Source organism: Plectropomus leopardus, chromosome 12 (genome assembly GCF_008729295.1).
Source record: "Plectropomus leopardus isolate mb chromosome 12, YSFRI_Pleo_2.0, whole genome shotgun sequence".
Classification (NCBI taxonomy): Eukaryota; Metazoa; Chordata; class Actinopteri; order Perciformes; family Serranidae; genus Plectropomus; species Plectropomus leopardus.
Genome location: NC_056474.1, coordinates 16,599,641 through 16,616,324, shown reverse-complemented (window position 1 = coordinate 16,616,324; position 16,684 = coordinate 16,599,641). Strand labels below are relative to the sequence as shown.

General features: G+C 40.3%; 1 protein-coding gene across 2 annotated transcripts in view; it reads left to right on the top strand.

Annotated features, from left to right (window-relative positions):
- Positions 1–879: 879 nt before the first annotated feature.
- The window catches only part of LOC121952038 (neurocan core protein-like), a 56,950-nt gene continuing 41,145 nt past the window's right edge, over positions 880–16,684 (top strand). The window contains exons 1-2 of one of the 2 annotated variants that reach the window (XM_042498555.1): positions 880–1,246; positions 15,732–15,811. In XM_042498555.1, the coding sequence (XP_042354489.1) occupies positions 15,739–15,811 (73 nt within the window). In that variant the 5' untranslated portion in view covers positions 880–1,246; positions 15,732–15,738. Of the gene's footprint in view, positions 1,247–9,879; positions 10,136–15,731; positions 15,812–16,684 lie in introns of those variants that run through there. The other variant, XM_042498556.1, reaches the window with a different exon arrangement.

Sequence of the window (16,684 nt, the reverse complement as noted above, 5' to 3'; positions counted from 1 at the left end):
TCCAAAAAAATAAATAAAAATATATATAATCTATATGCACTATACATTTTGCTTATAAAGATACTGTGTCTACATGATTAATAGTTGCACAGGATAACTGATATACACACACAGTATTTGGTGTGTTTATTGTAAAAATATAGAAATATAATCTGCACATGTTAGAAATATTAAGGGAATGTGCCCCCTGCATCCCCCCAAAAATCTACACCTATGATTACACAAGTTTTTTTTATTTAATTGTTTAATTATTATTAGGAACCAGTACTGTACAATGTCAAATACAAAGTTCAAATATGCTCGAGAGTTTAAGTGACAGAGTTGGTGTGACAGAACAACAAAACAAAACATCACCTTATATTTACACCCCAGCCACACACTCCAAACCCTATTAAGTAATTAAAGCTCCCCCAAAAATCAATAAATTATAATAATTTAAAAAATGATAAAATAAGGAATCAAAAAAACTGGGAGAAGAACACCATAGGAAACGTAGTTAAGATGCTTACTCCAAGAAATTGTAATTATACAAGTTGATTCACATGAGGTGTGTGTAGAGACACGAGGGTATGAATGAGGATATGAGGGGGTGAGCTGATGGTCAGACTGTCATTGTAAGCTCATGGGTAAATTTGAATTAAATTCACAGACACCGGATCAACCTTTGAGGTTTATGTAGGAATCGGATTATGGTCATATAAAGTACACCCCCCTTTTCTCTCCCTCTCTCTCTCTCTCTCTCCGACACCCCCACCCTCCCTCTCCCACCCTCACCACCACCCTGTCTCCCCCTCTTTGAATGGGGGCGCTGGAGCCGTCTGCCTGTCACCGCTTGCCTCTTTGTTCAAACTGATCTCGCTTCTCTCCCTCAGCGTTGCTGCTGGCGAGGAGGGGGACGGACGGAGGCAGCACCTTGCTGTGTGTGTATGTGTGAGTGTGTGTGTGAGAGAGAGAGCATCCGTTCCGATCTATCAACGTGTGAGGATGAACGGCGCCTAGTGCTGCTGCTCAGCGAGGAGAGGATAGCGTTGGAGAGGGAGTGAAAAGTCCAGGACGCGGAGCGCTTGTGCACACACTCACCCCTCGGTCTCTTCTGTCCCTGCAAAGTGCTGTTTCACCCTTGTTTCGTCGTTTTGCCGTCTCTGCACCCCGTGGGTGCTTTGGAGAGCACCTGCACTGAGGCGCAAAGCTGACATTCCTGAGGACTGCACCACTGAGACGCGTCTGGTTTTTGTCAGGAGAAAAGGTAAGAGTGAAAAGCACGGAGACGATTTGCTTTGCATGCATGCTTTCATGAAATCAATTATTTGGTCAGTGTGTGATATCTCAAGTCACCGGGTGGCAGGAGGCGCCGGAGACCGCTCAGCTGCTGGAGGAAGATTTAAAGTGATTTCATTTCTTGGTTATAATATAAAACGCACTTTTAAAAGCAGGGCAATTTATGGAAATTGTATCCTTAACGTCCCGAATCCGTGCAATAATGATATGCATATGCGATAACTATTTCCTGTGGACCAATCAACGCCTCTCCTCTCGCACGATCACATCCTCAGCCTCTGAGACGCACACAAATCGCACCCGTTTGGGATATCTTTAATTATTTACAGGTCAAAGCTTTTAATATTGGTCTATATTTACGAGGCATGTAGAGGCATGCATAAATCATCAACTCACTAGATAACCTTGTTAGTGTGCCCTTTGCATGATTTCCTCTCAGGATATGTCTTCTGAGGAACTTTACATGCACATCTTTGTAAATCAAAGGGGGAGGATGCCTTCTGCTGAGTGATGCAATTGTGGAAGCACATCTGAACACTTGAACAGGTGTTTGCCAAATGTATTATGTAAATCACAGGTGAACAAACAGCATGTGCTGAACAACTGCCAGAGTCACATCTTATGTTGGTCCAACTCCAGAGCTGTCACCTGGGCGTGACATCAAAGATCCTGATATGTATAGAAAGTGGATTTACAGTGATCACACAGTGTTTTATCGTTGCATAAAAGTCTCCAAGCCTTGTAAACTAAACCTGAATGATACAAAAAGCAGCCAAATGAGTGTAAAATGAGTGATCGCCTGTTGCCAAGCAGGTGAACGGATCTTGGGAAGTCTTGTATTGATGACTGCCTGCTCTGTAAACAAGCACTGGCATGTACAAATCACAGTGAAGGAGGAGAACAGTTTGGGTCACCTTGACAAATGAGCTGTATTGTCTGAGAATATGAAAGCCCCTGTAGCCCAATAAAGCCCATTCTGCTTCTATTCACCAACTCCAAGTCTTTTCTTCTTTGGCCTTGTTAGTGCGTCCACCACCAGCTGTGTGTCAGTGCCACAAAGCAAGATGTGGTTAACCAGGAAACGCTACAGACAAGCCAAAGCTGAGGAGACGTATGTGTGTGAGAGATAACGGAGAGCCTGTGGGATGAGGAGGGGAGAATAGTGAGGAATGAGGCTAAGAGACCCAGCTGAAAGTTTACAGCATGCATTTTTCATTCTGTCCGGATGTGTGCGAGTGTGCAGCCTATTTGAAAGGGCATCCATGAGCCCCGGCACGCATACAGTAGGGTTGTGTGTGTATGTAGATGAGTGCACTCACACGAGCAGAGGGATCAGAAAGCGGTGTTGTTGGGAAATAAGAGGTCTGACTAAAATAGACGAGTCTGTTGCTGCACACTTTGCACTCAATCAGCCTCAGTGTTGTTTATCATGTCTGGGCTCTGAGATGTCCGCAATTCCAGAAGTCACTTTGCTTTACTGGTAGATGGGAAAAAAAGAGTAATTTTGGATGCTTTCAGATGGATGAAATACTGTAGAAGTGAAAGGATGAGACGATTTATCACTTAGAAATAAGAAAAAGAATATCTGAAGTTATTATATTTCAAGCAAAGATGCCAAACATTTCCTTGTTGCTCAGTTTAATTGTTAGGATTTGTAGCTTTTCTGTCTAATTTGATAGCAAGGGCATAGGTTTTGTTCCAACATTTGGTGGGGAAACATATTACACCAGTGGTTTGAAGATCTTACCCCAGAAACATTTGCTTGTCCAGTACCTAATTTCTTGCATTCTGATGAATTTTCACATCTATTTGTTCATTTTTTTTAAAAAAAGTGGAAAAGACTTTAATTTTTCTAAATTAAGCATTTTGATTTTTTTCACAATTAGGGGGACTCATGAATCTGGGGGTTTGAGGTCCTCCTGAAAAATTTAATTTCAAACACCTAATTTCCTGCATTGTGATGATTTTTTTTTAATTCTGGCCTCTTTGGCATCAATTTATGGTAATTATTATTATTTATGGTAATTTTGCCAGAATAAAAGCCCTTTGCTACTTAAATGTTTTTTTTGAGGGGGAGGAGGGGGACAGACGCAGATGTTCTAAATATTGAGTGGGATGTGTCCCTTGTGTCCCAACTGAAATCTACGTCTAGGCATAATAGTAAACTGATTGCGTTTTGGGTTTTCAGCATAAAACACATAATTTCCTGCATTTCGGTGAATTTCTGCATCAGTTTTTGCCCTTGCATTAATTTATGGTTGAAATGTCACTTGCATTTCACCAACAAGTCTTGTGCTACTTTAATGTTTTTATTGTGGGGGGCAAATGCACAAATGCACTCCCCTGATAAACCTATGCCTATATTAAACTGATTATTTTGTGGGTTTTCGTGAACAAATCAATCAAAAATCGATAATGTTTTTCACAATTTTCTAGTAATTTATGCAACAAACCAGTGAAATAAATGGTGAGCAACTATTATGTAGCAACAGCAACTGTTGTGATATTAATAATTTTAGTTATTTTTCAAGCAAAAATGCCAAACATTAGCTGGTGCCATCACAACTGTGATGATTTGCTGTTCTTCTGTTTTTTGTGTTATCATAAAATGGATATCTTTGTGTTTTGGGCTGTTGAACAAGATTTTTCCAAATTTTCTGACATTATAAAGTATGACTGAAAAAATCACTTGCAGAATAACTGGTAATGAAACAGCTGTTCGATGCAGGCCCAAGTCATTTTTTCAGAATAAAATGAAATAACCCTGCTGGTTAAAAGCGATCCGTTTTGTCACAAGTCTTGCCGGAAGTGTATTTTCAGTAGAAACTAAAGGTAGATCTCAGTCAAGGTTTGCTATTATTCTCTCAAGTGCCCTCTCTTATATGTCACTCAGGTGATTATGGGGTCTGTTCCCCTTTAATACAGTGCTTATAGCTAACAGAATAGCGCTATAAAAATGCAAATGGGCACCAGCACTCGCTCAAAGTGACGATCAAAATAAGCTTCACCTCTGAGTCAGCCACAGGCTTGTTGGTTATGCTGCCCTGAGAATGTGTTGACTGTGTTTGGATCTGAATGTGATGTGCTGTTTTGTACAATGCAGCAAATGTATGAGACGTCTTAGCTGCTGCAGTAATTCATAAACAGCAGATCCAACTAGACTGTGGACTAAAGTGGGAATTTTATGATCTCTTTGAACTTTGTGGTGCGTTTACAGGCAGAAGGAGAATAGGCTTTAGACTAACAATGACTTCACAGCGACTGGGGCTAAAACTGCCCATGTTTTCAGCACTGGACAGCTCCCAAATCTCAGAGCCCAACTGTCCGACCACAAACATTCGCCAGATAGAAAAGAAGCAGCTGTGTTTTGAGCTGCTGGATGGAATAACGTTTCCCTCTCTCCCTGGAATATTGAAACCCGAGTGAGTCCCCAGTTGCCAAAACCCAAAAGGGATTGGACAAACCAATCCATCAATCAACTTCCGTCTTTAGCCTGGGAGGGACTAAAGCAGCCCACCAGGCCAATCATTACAAGCGTAGATGAGACCACAGCTGAACAGCTCACCCACACAAAGAGAAAGGTCCCTCTCTTTGTCTTTGGCCAGAGGCTCTCCTCTAAGGTAGTGACTGGTGGAAGACAAATGTTTGGCTTCACAGAAGGAGCTCTCTGAGGCAGCACCAAAGTTTTATCCGCCTCTGCAACACAGAGATTAGAATGATTAGTCACTTTTGGAGAGGGTAGTTAAAAGTCATCACAGTTTTTTTTTTTCCTAATGCCACATTGTTTGAAATACTTCTTTCTTGTTATTGTTCCAATGATGAATTGAGAATGAGGAAAAAGCTTCATTGGTGCTAGAGATGAACAGTTGAATGGCAGATCTCTCTGGGTTTTTTGTCTTTCCTAACCGTGTAGATATTCCACAGACTCATCAAAGATGAGGGCTTGTTGGATAAAGTCCCACCAACATGTATATGTTTTGTCTATTATTACATTTAATGTCACAGCTACTTGTTTTTATAACAACCTTTCCATATGGATGAAAATGTGGTTGGTGGCCTGTTTATGAAATCTCTCATGATCCAGCCAGTGTGATCCAGTGTGTGTGTGGTGTGTGTGTGTGTGTGTGTGTGTGTGTGTGTGTGTGTGTGAAGCCATAGACTAATATACTCAAGATCATAGCTGCGCCTCATGCACCTGATCCTTTATTGACTTTGTCACCAAGTGCTGACCTCAGAACCTTCACCTTTGACCTCTGGTGTCTTTCAGGAGCAGCTGGTGAAGAGGCTACTTAAACAATCCCAAGCAACACATATTTGACCTCCGACCTTAAAATCATTATCCCCTTCACTATTGCTATTTACTTAAACAAAAATTTCATGAAACAGTTACCGGTTTCACTAATAAACTACAGTGAAATTCCTGGTGGTTAGAATTTGCTGTTTCAAATTTGAATAATCATTAAAACCAGGTTTGTTTACTGTGCAGTACTCAACCAAAGTTAACAACAGTCTCCCAGATTCAGGCACAGCATGCAACGTGGGTTTGTTTTTCTATTCCCTTGTTTACAGAGTAGGCGTGCAGCAAGCAAACCCAGTGATGCTACTGGTCCCTTGTCCTCATGTACAGTGACAAAGACACTCGAGCAAACATTTTCAAGGCAGGCTATCTTTAACGTTAATGCACGGTTGATACGGTTTTCATATTTTCCTATAACGCACTGAGTATGGTAATATTTTAATGTTTTTTGCATAGTGCTGCTAAGTTTTGGTTTTCTTTAGAAAACTTGCTTCAGTGTATCAGTACTTTTTCAGCACATTAAACAATACCATGATAATACTGGTAACAGTGATAACTTCGGTCACTTTAATCCTGATATAGAATATATTAACCATTTCATCTCTACATGTTACAGCGGATTAAAATTCTACATGGTCTGTGAAAGGGGGCGCTCTTCGTGATGAACCCACAGAGAAAACCGCAGTTTCCTCCACTGGAGCGTTTTAGAATCTTTCGGTTTTTTGGTTTGGCTCTGTTTTTTGCGCTCCCCCTTCAGGTTAGCACCCCACCTGTGTCGCCTGTAGAAATAACTCCTGCTGTCCAGCACTAAATGGAAAAATTAGCAGCTAGCTGGTGAACATATGTTGTGTGATACTTACGTTAGCACACAGTATACACTCCTCAGCAGCGTAGTGTGTGAAATTTGACAGGATAGTGTCTCAGAATCAACAAGGCTGTTGTGCACCTAAAGGAAATGATAACTGTAAGATTTGGCTGCTTCTTCTTTTTTTTCAAATTGCCATGATTGTTGCTGTCAAAATATCTGCCTGTTTGTTTGCTTGATCACTGAAGCAACTGCAACTGCTGTAGCTACCTCGGCCTCCATTTTCACAAGAATGCAGATGAATCCACTCTTATTAATTTAGTAATATTACGTTTATTTTAAATCAGCTTGATATTTCATCCGTTGTTTATTTTTTCTGGCAGAAATGAATCAAATCTGAAGGAAATCACTCAAAGGACATATTCCTGACAATTTTCACACACAAAAAATCAGCTTGTTTTTTTGAAGTCCTTCTTTGGAAAAAAAAAAAAAGAAAAATGTTCCTGTTCCAGTAAAAGGTGCACTAGTAGCAAATCAATTGATGTGGGTGTGATTTGATCCGTTTTGATGCATCACAGAAAAAGAGCGGCGATTGATTCAACCGAGGTCGCTGTCTGGCACTCCCTGGTTTCTGTTTCCTCTCAAAGCTGTTACAATACTCTGTTCTCACATATTTATGTGCACACTTATAAATAGAGTGGCTCCCTCATATGTTAATAAAATGCATTTAAATTGATTTTTTTTTTTTTTGTTGGATAACATACACAGCATCCTCCACTTTTTGCACACGCACACTCAAGAAAAACAGACAGTGCCAGAATGAGGCTGAGAACAGAGAGGTGGAGAGAGAAAATGAGCATTTCTGAGATCATCTGCTGCAGGTCTGCTGAGTGTCGCTCTACAGCAGCTTAACTGCTCTAAAGGAAGCTCGGTAACAGATGGATTTTATAAGAGCTGTCACTCTCACAGGTATGCACAAATTAGTGACACATGCATTAAACATTACATCAGTATATTTCCTTTTGGGTCCAACACTGAATAATTAAAGAAAAGTACAGAAAAGTTGTAACTACCTACTTACAGTGACTACAAGTCTCTTTTTTTCTCGTCTTGTCTGTTGAGGATCCTTCAGAGTGATCTAAATTGCCTCCTTTCTGCGCTTTACTGCACACACATATAGCCAAATTTCAACTTGGCCTCCCCTTAGCGAGCCGGTTTAAATAACCTCTGTCTCCATGCCCAGTGAGATCAATGGTGTCAGTGTGAGAGGAAAGAGTGTGTAATCTTGAATTGGAGGGACCAGCTTTCCAGAGTCCTCTCTCCATCTGAAGCCAGGGCCAGAGCTGCATGAGTCATTAGTTGCTTTGAGTGTGATTAGTCACCACACAGGCACACTGAACACAATGAGTGTCTGTGTTTGTGTGTGTGCGAGTGTGTGTGAGAGTGTTCAGGATGCATGAAGGGAGCAGGGATACACCTGATTCAGCTCAGCACTATGCTCTTGAAACAAACCTCTTTCTGTTTTTAATTTCTTTAGCAATTAATGTTCATGCACTCTGCTTTAATGTCTCTTTTATGGCGCCAAATCACCACCACAACATACTCACAGTGTAATTTCTTCTGTCTTCATGATACATTAAAGAAAATCGTGTCTGTGTGAGAAGTTCAAATTTCAGCCACAGATCTATTCAAGATGCAGCATTTTTGCAAACAGAAAATTAAGTATAATTATGGAGCTTTATTTTGGAGAGCTTTCATCATAGCAGTGTAGCATTATCACAACAGTGATAAAGATGACCTTCCTTTCATTTCTCTTCCTTCATCTTCTTCCTCTCCCAGCTCACCACTTTGTCTGTCACTCATCCGGAGCTGTTATTCTGCTGTTCACGCTGCCGCTCTCTGGAGGTAATAGTTTTGTGAGACATGATTAAAGAAAAGTGAAGGAGAGAAATCACCCTCTCCTGTCAGGTCCCTGGAGGGGGATATGAGACTGACAGTTTGACTCCTTACTGTAAAACTGACTCTGTTTCTGTCCTGAAGTCTAATAATACAGATTTATCTCAAGTCCTCAGCCTCTCCTCATAAGCTGCATTTTATTTTTAGACATTTATTCTGTTGCTTCCTCTCATCATCATGCTGTTGCCCAAGAAAGGTTTTGGAACTTCCTGTAAAAAATAAAAAAAGAATCTCTTGGATTTTTCCTCCATCAGAAATTCAATTTCCCAAGAGGCCAAGAGAGCTTGAGCCATTTTCTTTTGGGTGGAGAATATTCTTCTTCTTCTTCTTCTGTAAAAAGGAAAATATTGCATATAATCAAGGTCTCGACAGTTATACACTTTACAAAAACAAAAACACAAGATTGTAAAGGACTGTTATTTATGGGAGGTTATATCATTTTTTAAGTACTGGGGAGGAACTTGTGCTTTTTATTTTGGTTTAGGGAGGGGCATACCACCTTAAATGGCTGTTTTTGTAAAAAAGTTATTTGCCATTTGCTTCTTAATTTGACCCATTTCCCATCCAGCAGTCCCAATTCCTCATCTTATGTTGTGAAGTTACATAATTAATTTAATCATCATTTTAGCAAAATCTTATATACACAGAATTACATGGCTTCAAAGATTTCCCTCCTCTTATGTTTTAAAAGATACTGACTTTGACACTTACCTGACAACTACTGAAAATTTTAAACACTTTTTTCTTTTTTTTAATTTTAAATTGGCAAAAAACGTTATTTCAGTTTATTCCATCAGTTTAGCGGACCTTGAAAGATTTTGTTTTTGTTATGTTTCTTTATTTTCCTTCATTTCATTTATTGTAGAATTAAATTATTTAAGTCAAAAATACAAATTTTATACATCTAACACCAAACTCTTGATGGACATCAGGCACCGTAATGTAAATTGGGGTTCCTGCAGATCCCTAAAACATCTTAAAAGGCATTGAATTTATTAATTGAAAAAAGGGCCTTAATTGGTATTAAAATGTCTTAAATCAATCTTTGGAAAGTCAGAAAAAAACGCAGACAACAAGACATTTAAAGTAGGATAAAATGATTTTTTTTTTCTGAGGATGCATTGTAAAATCTCAAAATAATTGTTAATATCTTTTTTTTCTTACATAATTTACCAAATCCCTCTTCTTAAACTCTTCATATTGGGTGTTAAAGGACTAGAATAATCCCACATAGAGAGTTAGACACATAAAATCAGTGCTCAAATTTACCAATAAATGCTAGGTATGTCCCAATTGTAACCAGATCTAACTTTTTCAGTGGAAATGTAATGTTTTATGTTAAAATAATTTTTTGGGCAATTTTGTTCTCAACTCTATGTAAAAAAAAAAAAAAAAAAAAGAAAGAGAGAAAAGATGGTTCATGTGTTTTTTTCCCTGTTGATTACTTCATGTGTTTCACCTGTGTCTTGTTTCACTCACCTGTGTGTATTCAGTTATCAGTCCTTGTGTTTTTTCAGACCAGTGTTTCCTCCATTCAGTTGCCAGTTTGTCATTGTCACCATAGTGTGTTTATACTCTCCAGCCTTTTTCTCCTGTTTGCTGCGCTGGTTTTCAACCCTGCTTGGATTTATGAACTTTGTTCCGTCTGTGATTTCCCCGAACGGATCTCTGTGCCTTCGCTGACTGCCTTCATGTGTATGACCCCAGATCTCCTGAGCAGAGATTTGTTTATGATAAACTTTCCTTGATGGTGCCTTTCTCTGCGAGAGAGTCCCCGTTTCGTGCTAAATCCTTTCAACGTGAGTCATTCATTTCTTTACTTGCCTTTAACAGAGATGCCAGCTGCCATTGTGTGTGTTGGCATGTGTGTGTTTTAATGCCTGTAACCTATATGATTGTGTACATGCTGTGTGCATGAATGCAGAAGGTGAGATTCAGTGACCTACCTTGTGCATTGGCTTGTGTTGGATATAGAGCTTTATAGTAGCTGTGCCATTACAGCACCGTGTGTGTGTGTGTCATGAATCAACTTGGGACCCAACCTGGCCTGATTAAGTAAACCTTTGCAGCCTGTGAACACATTCACACACACATGCTTCACTGTAGCATGATCGAGGCATTGTAAGCATAAAGCTGTCGTGCTGTGCTCACAAACACGATTTATCTTAGAGCCACAACAGCAGCTGACATGATGAGTTCCACACTTTTCATGTTTTTTTTTTCAAGCAATTTTCCCACCGACCCAAGGAGATTTGGGTCGAGGGGCCCGTCTTTCCTGCGTCATGATGAACATGAGGCCAGTTGGTCTCCTGTTTCAACAGATTGACAGCTTAGTGCTGAGCCATGATGTAGGTCTGCCAGCATCGTCTGTTAGCTCCCTTTGGATCTCTGTCACTCCGCTCGCCGGCTCTTACAATGAGCTGAGAATGCGTCCTATTCAGACAACATCGTGAAAATGTGTCGGATGGACATCCACATTGAAGTCCACTGAAGCATTTTAGAGACTTCTGGCTCTTTTCTCCGCAAGACACAGCTGTGCCTGTGAAAGTGAAGAGGGGCGATTTAGAGGGAGGCGTTCACGACATCTGATGTCTCCTCCTTAACAAAAGGTGGTGCTGGTTAGTATGCGGCTGGTGCGATTGGATGGCCAGTGCACTGTATGTCGTAAATCCCCTCTGGTAAAACTTTGAAAGGCGGTTGTCTATAGGCACACAGCGCTGTACATTGTATAGCATCTATAGAGATGTCCATAGGTTGAACCCTGTATTCTGTAGCTGTGGATAGTGGCTGCTGGGCCCCTGCCAGTCCCAGGCCCTCCAATACAGCACTTTCTAACGCTCTCTGCTTACAAGACTGGGCAAACCCCTCGGTGTCATGACCCTCTCCAAGCCTTTAGAAATCTCTTGTCACCCACCCAGCTAGCTCAACCAATGGTTCAGGCCTTCAAAATGCAAAGAGTCCAACGGCTCGACCCCAATCTGTCACAGCCCATCACGAGGTCCTAACCCACCTTCAGAGATGGCATGCCTCAAAGTGTGTGGCACAGCAGGGTCCCAGCCGCACCAGAACCCCCTTTCTCCAACAGCCCAGACACCAACTTCTTCTGTGCCCACCATTAAAAATCACTCAACAAATTGTTGTTTAATGACAGTATAATTTGGCTGGTGTCACAGAGTGCTTTACTTATCTGAGAGGAATGTTTCTCTTTTCCTCACACGCTCCAGTTTTATACGGCTGAAGGTTTTACTGAGCTTTCACATGGTCGAAGAAGAGAGCGACCATTATTCCTGTTATTTATAAAGGGTTGAACTGGCGTTGCATAATCTTCTTTCTGAGCATCAGGGATGCTGGTGCCATGAGTTGCTGTTACCTTGGTGAATGCAAAGAGGTCTTTTGCTTTCCTGGATAAATTATTTACTTTATGTAACTGAAATCTAGACCTTCCCAATAAGTTGGACTATTTTCTGCTCAGCTACTTCAAATTTTTCAAATGGTCTATTTGCAAGCCTCTGTGGGTAACGCCTGTGTAGTCAGGAAGGTACCAATATTTTGTAAATTAATCATTTAGAGTTTGTGTTGCCCCTTGAAATAGGAGTTATAAAACAAAGCTTGTTTTCTTCAAGCAGCATACTCTTGTCTTCGTCTTCATTTCAGACCAGTACGGGGCAATAAAGCTCTTTCTCAGGCGTCTCTCCATTGAGCTAAGAAGCTTCGGGCCCCAAGCCAAATCCTCTGGCAAAGTCAGCAGCTCATTTCTGATGTGTGGTAGGATTTCCTCTATGTTGTGCAGTAGGAATGCACCAGAATCACTTTTTCACTGCAGTGTACAAAAACTTAATCCAATCTTTTACTCTGGAGTGGCTGTCATTACATCCAATCATGCTCCTTGATTAGATGTATCACTCTGTGTATGGTTTAACGTCCAACAGACTTCATAATGTCTGATCGCCGCTTTTAAAGGCAGTCTTAGCTAATTTCCAACCATCTTTGTATCATAACAATGTGGGTGTGTATAAATGAACTGTGCTAAACCTTTTCTCATCTCGTTTCGCATGCTCAAACTACAGATTGTACTTCCACATTTTCGTATGCCCACCACCACGGACACAGATTATAGAAGTGCTTAAAAATAAGGCAGTGATGATCCAATGAAGATTCTGTTACTGTATTACCTTTTTCTTGCTTAAAATGTTTTCTGAAACATATTTTAGTGCACAGTTCAGCTGTGATATGAGAGTATAGAAGTGGATCGAGAGAGTGAGACTGAAACCAAACAGTAAAACTAAGCAGTGCTGATGAAATATAAGCCAAGATTCTGTTACTGTATTGTCTATTTCTTCCCGGAAACTGTCTTCAGATACATATTTTAGTGCACTGGCTGTAACACGAGAATTTGTGCACAAGCGGCAGGCGCCATGCTGTGTTGCTATTTGGTGAAAATCTTGGATGAAAACTAAACTAAAACAAAAAACTAATCAGTTATGGTTAAATGTAAACCATTATGCTACTGTATTGCCTTTTTATCTCCTAAATGTTTTAGCAAACGTGTTTTAGCTCACAGTTTAGTTTAACTGTAAATCAACATTGTTTGTCACCAGCTGGCCTTCATATTGTTTCCTGTGGAAAAACGCTCATATAACATCACACACCAGCAGGAGCGTTTATTGGTACAATGCAGCACAGTTCATTCTGGTAGTTGTAGGTTTTCTACGTCTTGAGCAAGCGTGAATGCACAGCCCTTTTTCTTTGATTATACCATCAATGGCAATGACGGCCTATATATATATATACACACACACATCTTTTCAGCAGTGAAATAATTCTTTGACCAAGAACACCAGTACTGGTAGTTGTAGGATTCATACCTCAGCAAAAGCAATGCCACAGCTCTTTTTCTCTGTTTTCTTTGGCCATGTAACACCAGTTTCAGTTTCTCTTCAGTAGGACACTTTCTACTGCATCGACAGCTTAGTTTTATGAAAAGACCATTTTCCACCAGCAAAATACTTCTTTAACCAGGTGTAAGACCAGTGCTGGATGACAATATTGGTATGAGTTAAATAGCAGCTGCAGCTCGCTCAGGTGGCAGAAAGGGTGAAAAATTAAAATGGCTGTAGACAGACATCTGCTAAATGCAAAGCACAGCTTGAATACAAGCCAGTGAACTGTGTCTGGGCCTTCAAATGCCCTTACAAATGCAATATTGTTTATTTCTCATTACATTATAACACCAATAAATAAAATGGACACGATACATTATCTGTCCCTGTCTGTGATAGGCTACCATGTGCATACTTTGCTACTAAATCACTTCATTTGCGTGACATTGGCTTTTCAAGGATTCAGTGTTCAAGGCCATTTTGGGGTATTTTATTTTATAGGTGTATCCACTGTGCAGTAACTCATAAAAGATGAGAGATAAACAAAGTGTGAGTAATTTGCCCATTCGAAACCCTTGTGAAGGTTAGCGTTAGTTTTTGCTGTCAGTAAGTTTTCATGCTGCAGCGTGAACACCTGTAGATGCTGACTACCTCAACTTGAGAAAGCTGCTTTCATGTTCGACAGCTCCTCAGGATGAGTGACATGTATTGGTGTGTTTGTCTGTGAACATCACCAGCAGAGTTAGTGGAGGGGGGTGCATTAGATTTGAGTTGGTCTAATTAGTTTTGAAAAGGTTTTTGTAAAGCAAAGAGCTTTGGAGCTTTTTTTCCAGCACACACAGGAACAAGCTGCCCAGCATGTTGAAACACGAAAATCACTAAACTGTTTCACCTGACAGAAAAATGGAATGCATTTATATCCCACTTTTATTCAAAGCACTTTTCAGTTTGCCTTTCAGTCACCCATTCACAGCAACATGATCTCACAGACATACGTGACATGACCACAAACTCTTAATCCCACATTACGAGGTGGTGGTGCATAATGTATTAAAATTACATGCCAGCACCAGGGAAACGATGCCAATGGAAATTCAATTAGGATCCTTTGTTGTAGTGGACCAATGAATTCCCTGGTTCAATGACGTCACACTGAAGTAGGTTTTAAATGTTATGACCTGATAGGTATTATACAGAACAAAGAAGTCCGTGTAGGGACGAAGGTTGTGATGGTGGATTGGTCAAACCAACAACAGACATTCACCCAGGGGACCACTGTTTATGTCCAGTGTCAAACTAAAACTAGTTAAAGTTGACTTCCTTTTACTTTACGTATTTACGTTCTTTATTTACTTGCCAAGTGGCAACCTCCAGGGCTGAAAAAGGAAGCAAAAGTGCAAAAACAGCATTTTCTCTGATGGCTGATCTCCATAGATCCCCATGTTAAAATGCCCAACTTACAGCAGAAATATGTGATTGTTGTTTACAGCCTGTTGCACAAGAAAAAAAACAAACTTTTTTACAGCCTCTCATCCAAATATGGTACCCTTTGACTCCAAAAAAACCAAGACTGCAATGGCCAAAATGCAGAACTTGAGGCCTCAAAATCCTTTATTTTATACATTCTATGGTATTTACGTCATTTTATAACATACTTCTACCCACAACATAACAAAAGTTACTTTTATCAAAACTGCAATTCTTTTTTAAATCTAACCAAGTACTGTCCTTTCAGTTCTTAAACCCAACTGTGCTGCCACCATGTCATGGGCCTTTTAGACCAAACACGGTTTTAGTTGAGCTCTGTGCTGGCTTCAGTGCACACAGCGCATTGCTGTGCAACTTGGCTTAATTCAGGGTGCAGCAACAGTGCGAGCTCGCTGGCAACTCGCTGGCGGCTGTGCTGTGGCTGCGCTAATGCTTTGTTCAATGCCACAAAAAGCTGTTGAGGTGCGTCACAAGTCATTGGAAATTATGGCTTTCAGAGTGCAGTGATGCCGTTGATGTGTTTGGTCTGGAAGGCCCAGATTGCCATGTAAGAAGTCGTGGTCATTTCACACATTTCTTTGAGTTCACATAAATTCACACACACACACACTCATACCAACAGCAGCAAGCTACCATGCAAGGCACTGGCCAAACCACTGTGAGCACTTTCCATGAAACTTTAAAGGGAAAGTGTAAAAGTTTCATATTAACAGACATCTGTTCTCTTCAAGATCATTATGTTAATGATTAGGATGACAACACTGGACACAGATACATACACCAATAAATCATCTTATTGTAAGACTATTGATGAAGAATTGTTTTATAATGATGATAACATTTGGGAAGATGGAGGATAACTGTCAAATAGCTGCAATTAAACTGAAAGATAAAACATGAACTTTATTGTCTGGAGGGGTCTAGGACACTGCGTATAAAGTTTATGTTTTATACATGTAGATAAAACTTTATCATGAATATCAGCTTTCTTTCCCAACTCTCTCTCCCTCTCTCTCTCTCTCTGCAGGTTCAGGATGGTGCTCACTCAGTCTGCAGCTGGGCGGCAGATCCTCTTTGCTCTGATGCTGCTGCTCTATTTAGGCTTGGGTAAGTGTCTGTCTCCTGCCTCAACCTGTTTCTGTTACATCTCCAGGTGCTGCAGAAATTAACCAGCAGTTTCTGATGTAAAGAAAAAAAGTAACAAATAATGTTGCCACACAAATTGGCTCAGTGAAATGAGCGAGGGAAGAAGCAGCTGGACCATATTAAAGAAAAAAACCATCAGTTTCTACATAAATTTTTCCAGAGACATGAATACGCAAGACAGGCCTGTACTAATTTGAGTGTTGTAAGCGAGAGCTGACATGCTGAGGATGTTTGCAGACATGCTCGGTGGGACTGAGCTGGAACACCTCCAAACCCATTTATGCAAGTTTAGTCGACCATCTGTTCCATTACAACTATGCATAAAATTCACAATTATGGAACAAAAAAGACAAAACATCTCTGAGACGCAGGTCTCTGGTGGATAGTATCGCAGTCTGAGGTCCCACGTGCAGCCAGCTGACTGCTTGTAGTAAAGATAAGTTTCTCTCCTTAATTACTTTTCCTGCAATTGGCATGCATGACGGTAGCTGGTCAGCCTGGATTTTCATTAAAGGGAGAAACTGCAAATAACTCATTTGCAAAATTAAAACATTACCTTACAAATCATCATGCTCTGACAGCAGAAAATTATTACTCCACATTCAATCAAGTTTTTTTTAATCCGTGTTTGTTGCACAATCCAGCATCAAAAAATAACCAAATGGATGTACTCATAATACTAAAAAAAAAAAAAAAAGAACTTGACATCATTTCTATGTTTTAAGTTGTTGTAAAAGCTGCTAAAAGATCTATATTTTGAATTATTTCACTTTTGTAATGAAAAGTCATCACAAAGTTGCCCTCAAGCAGTCAACAAAGCGCCAAAAAACAAAC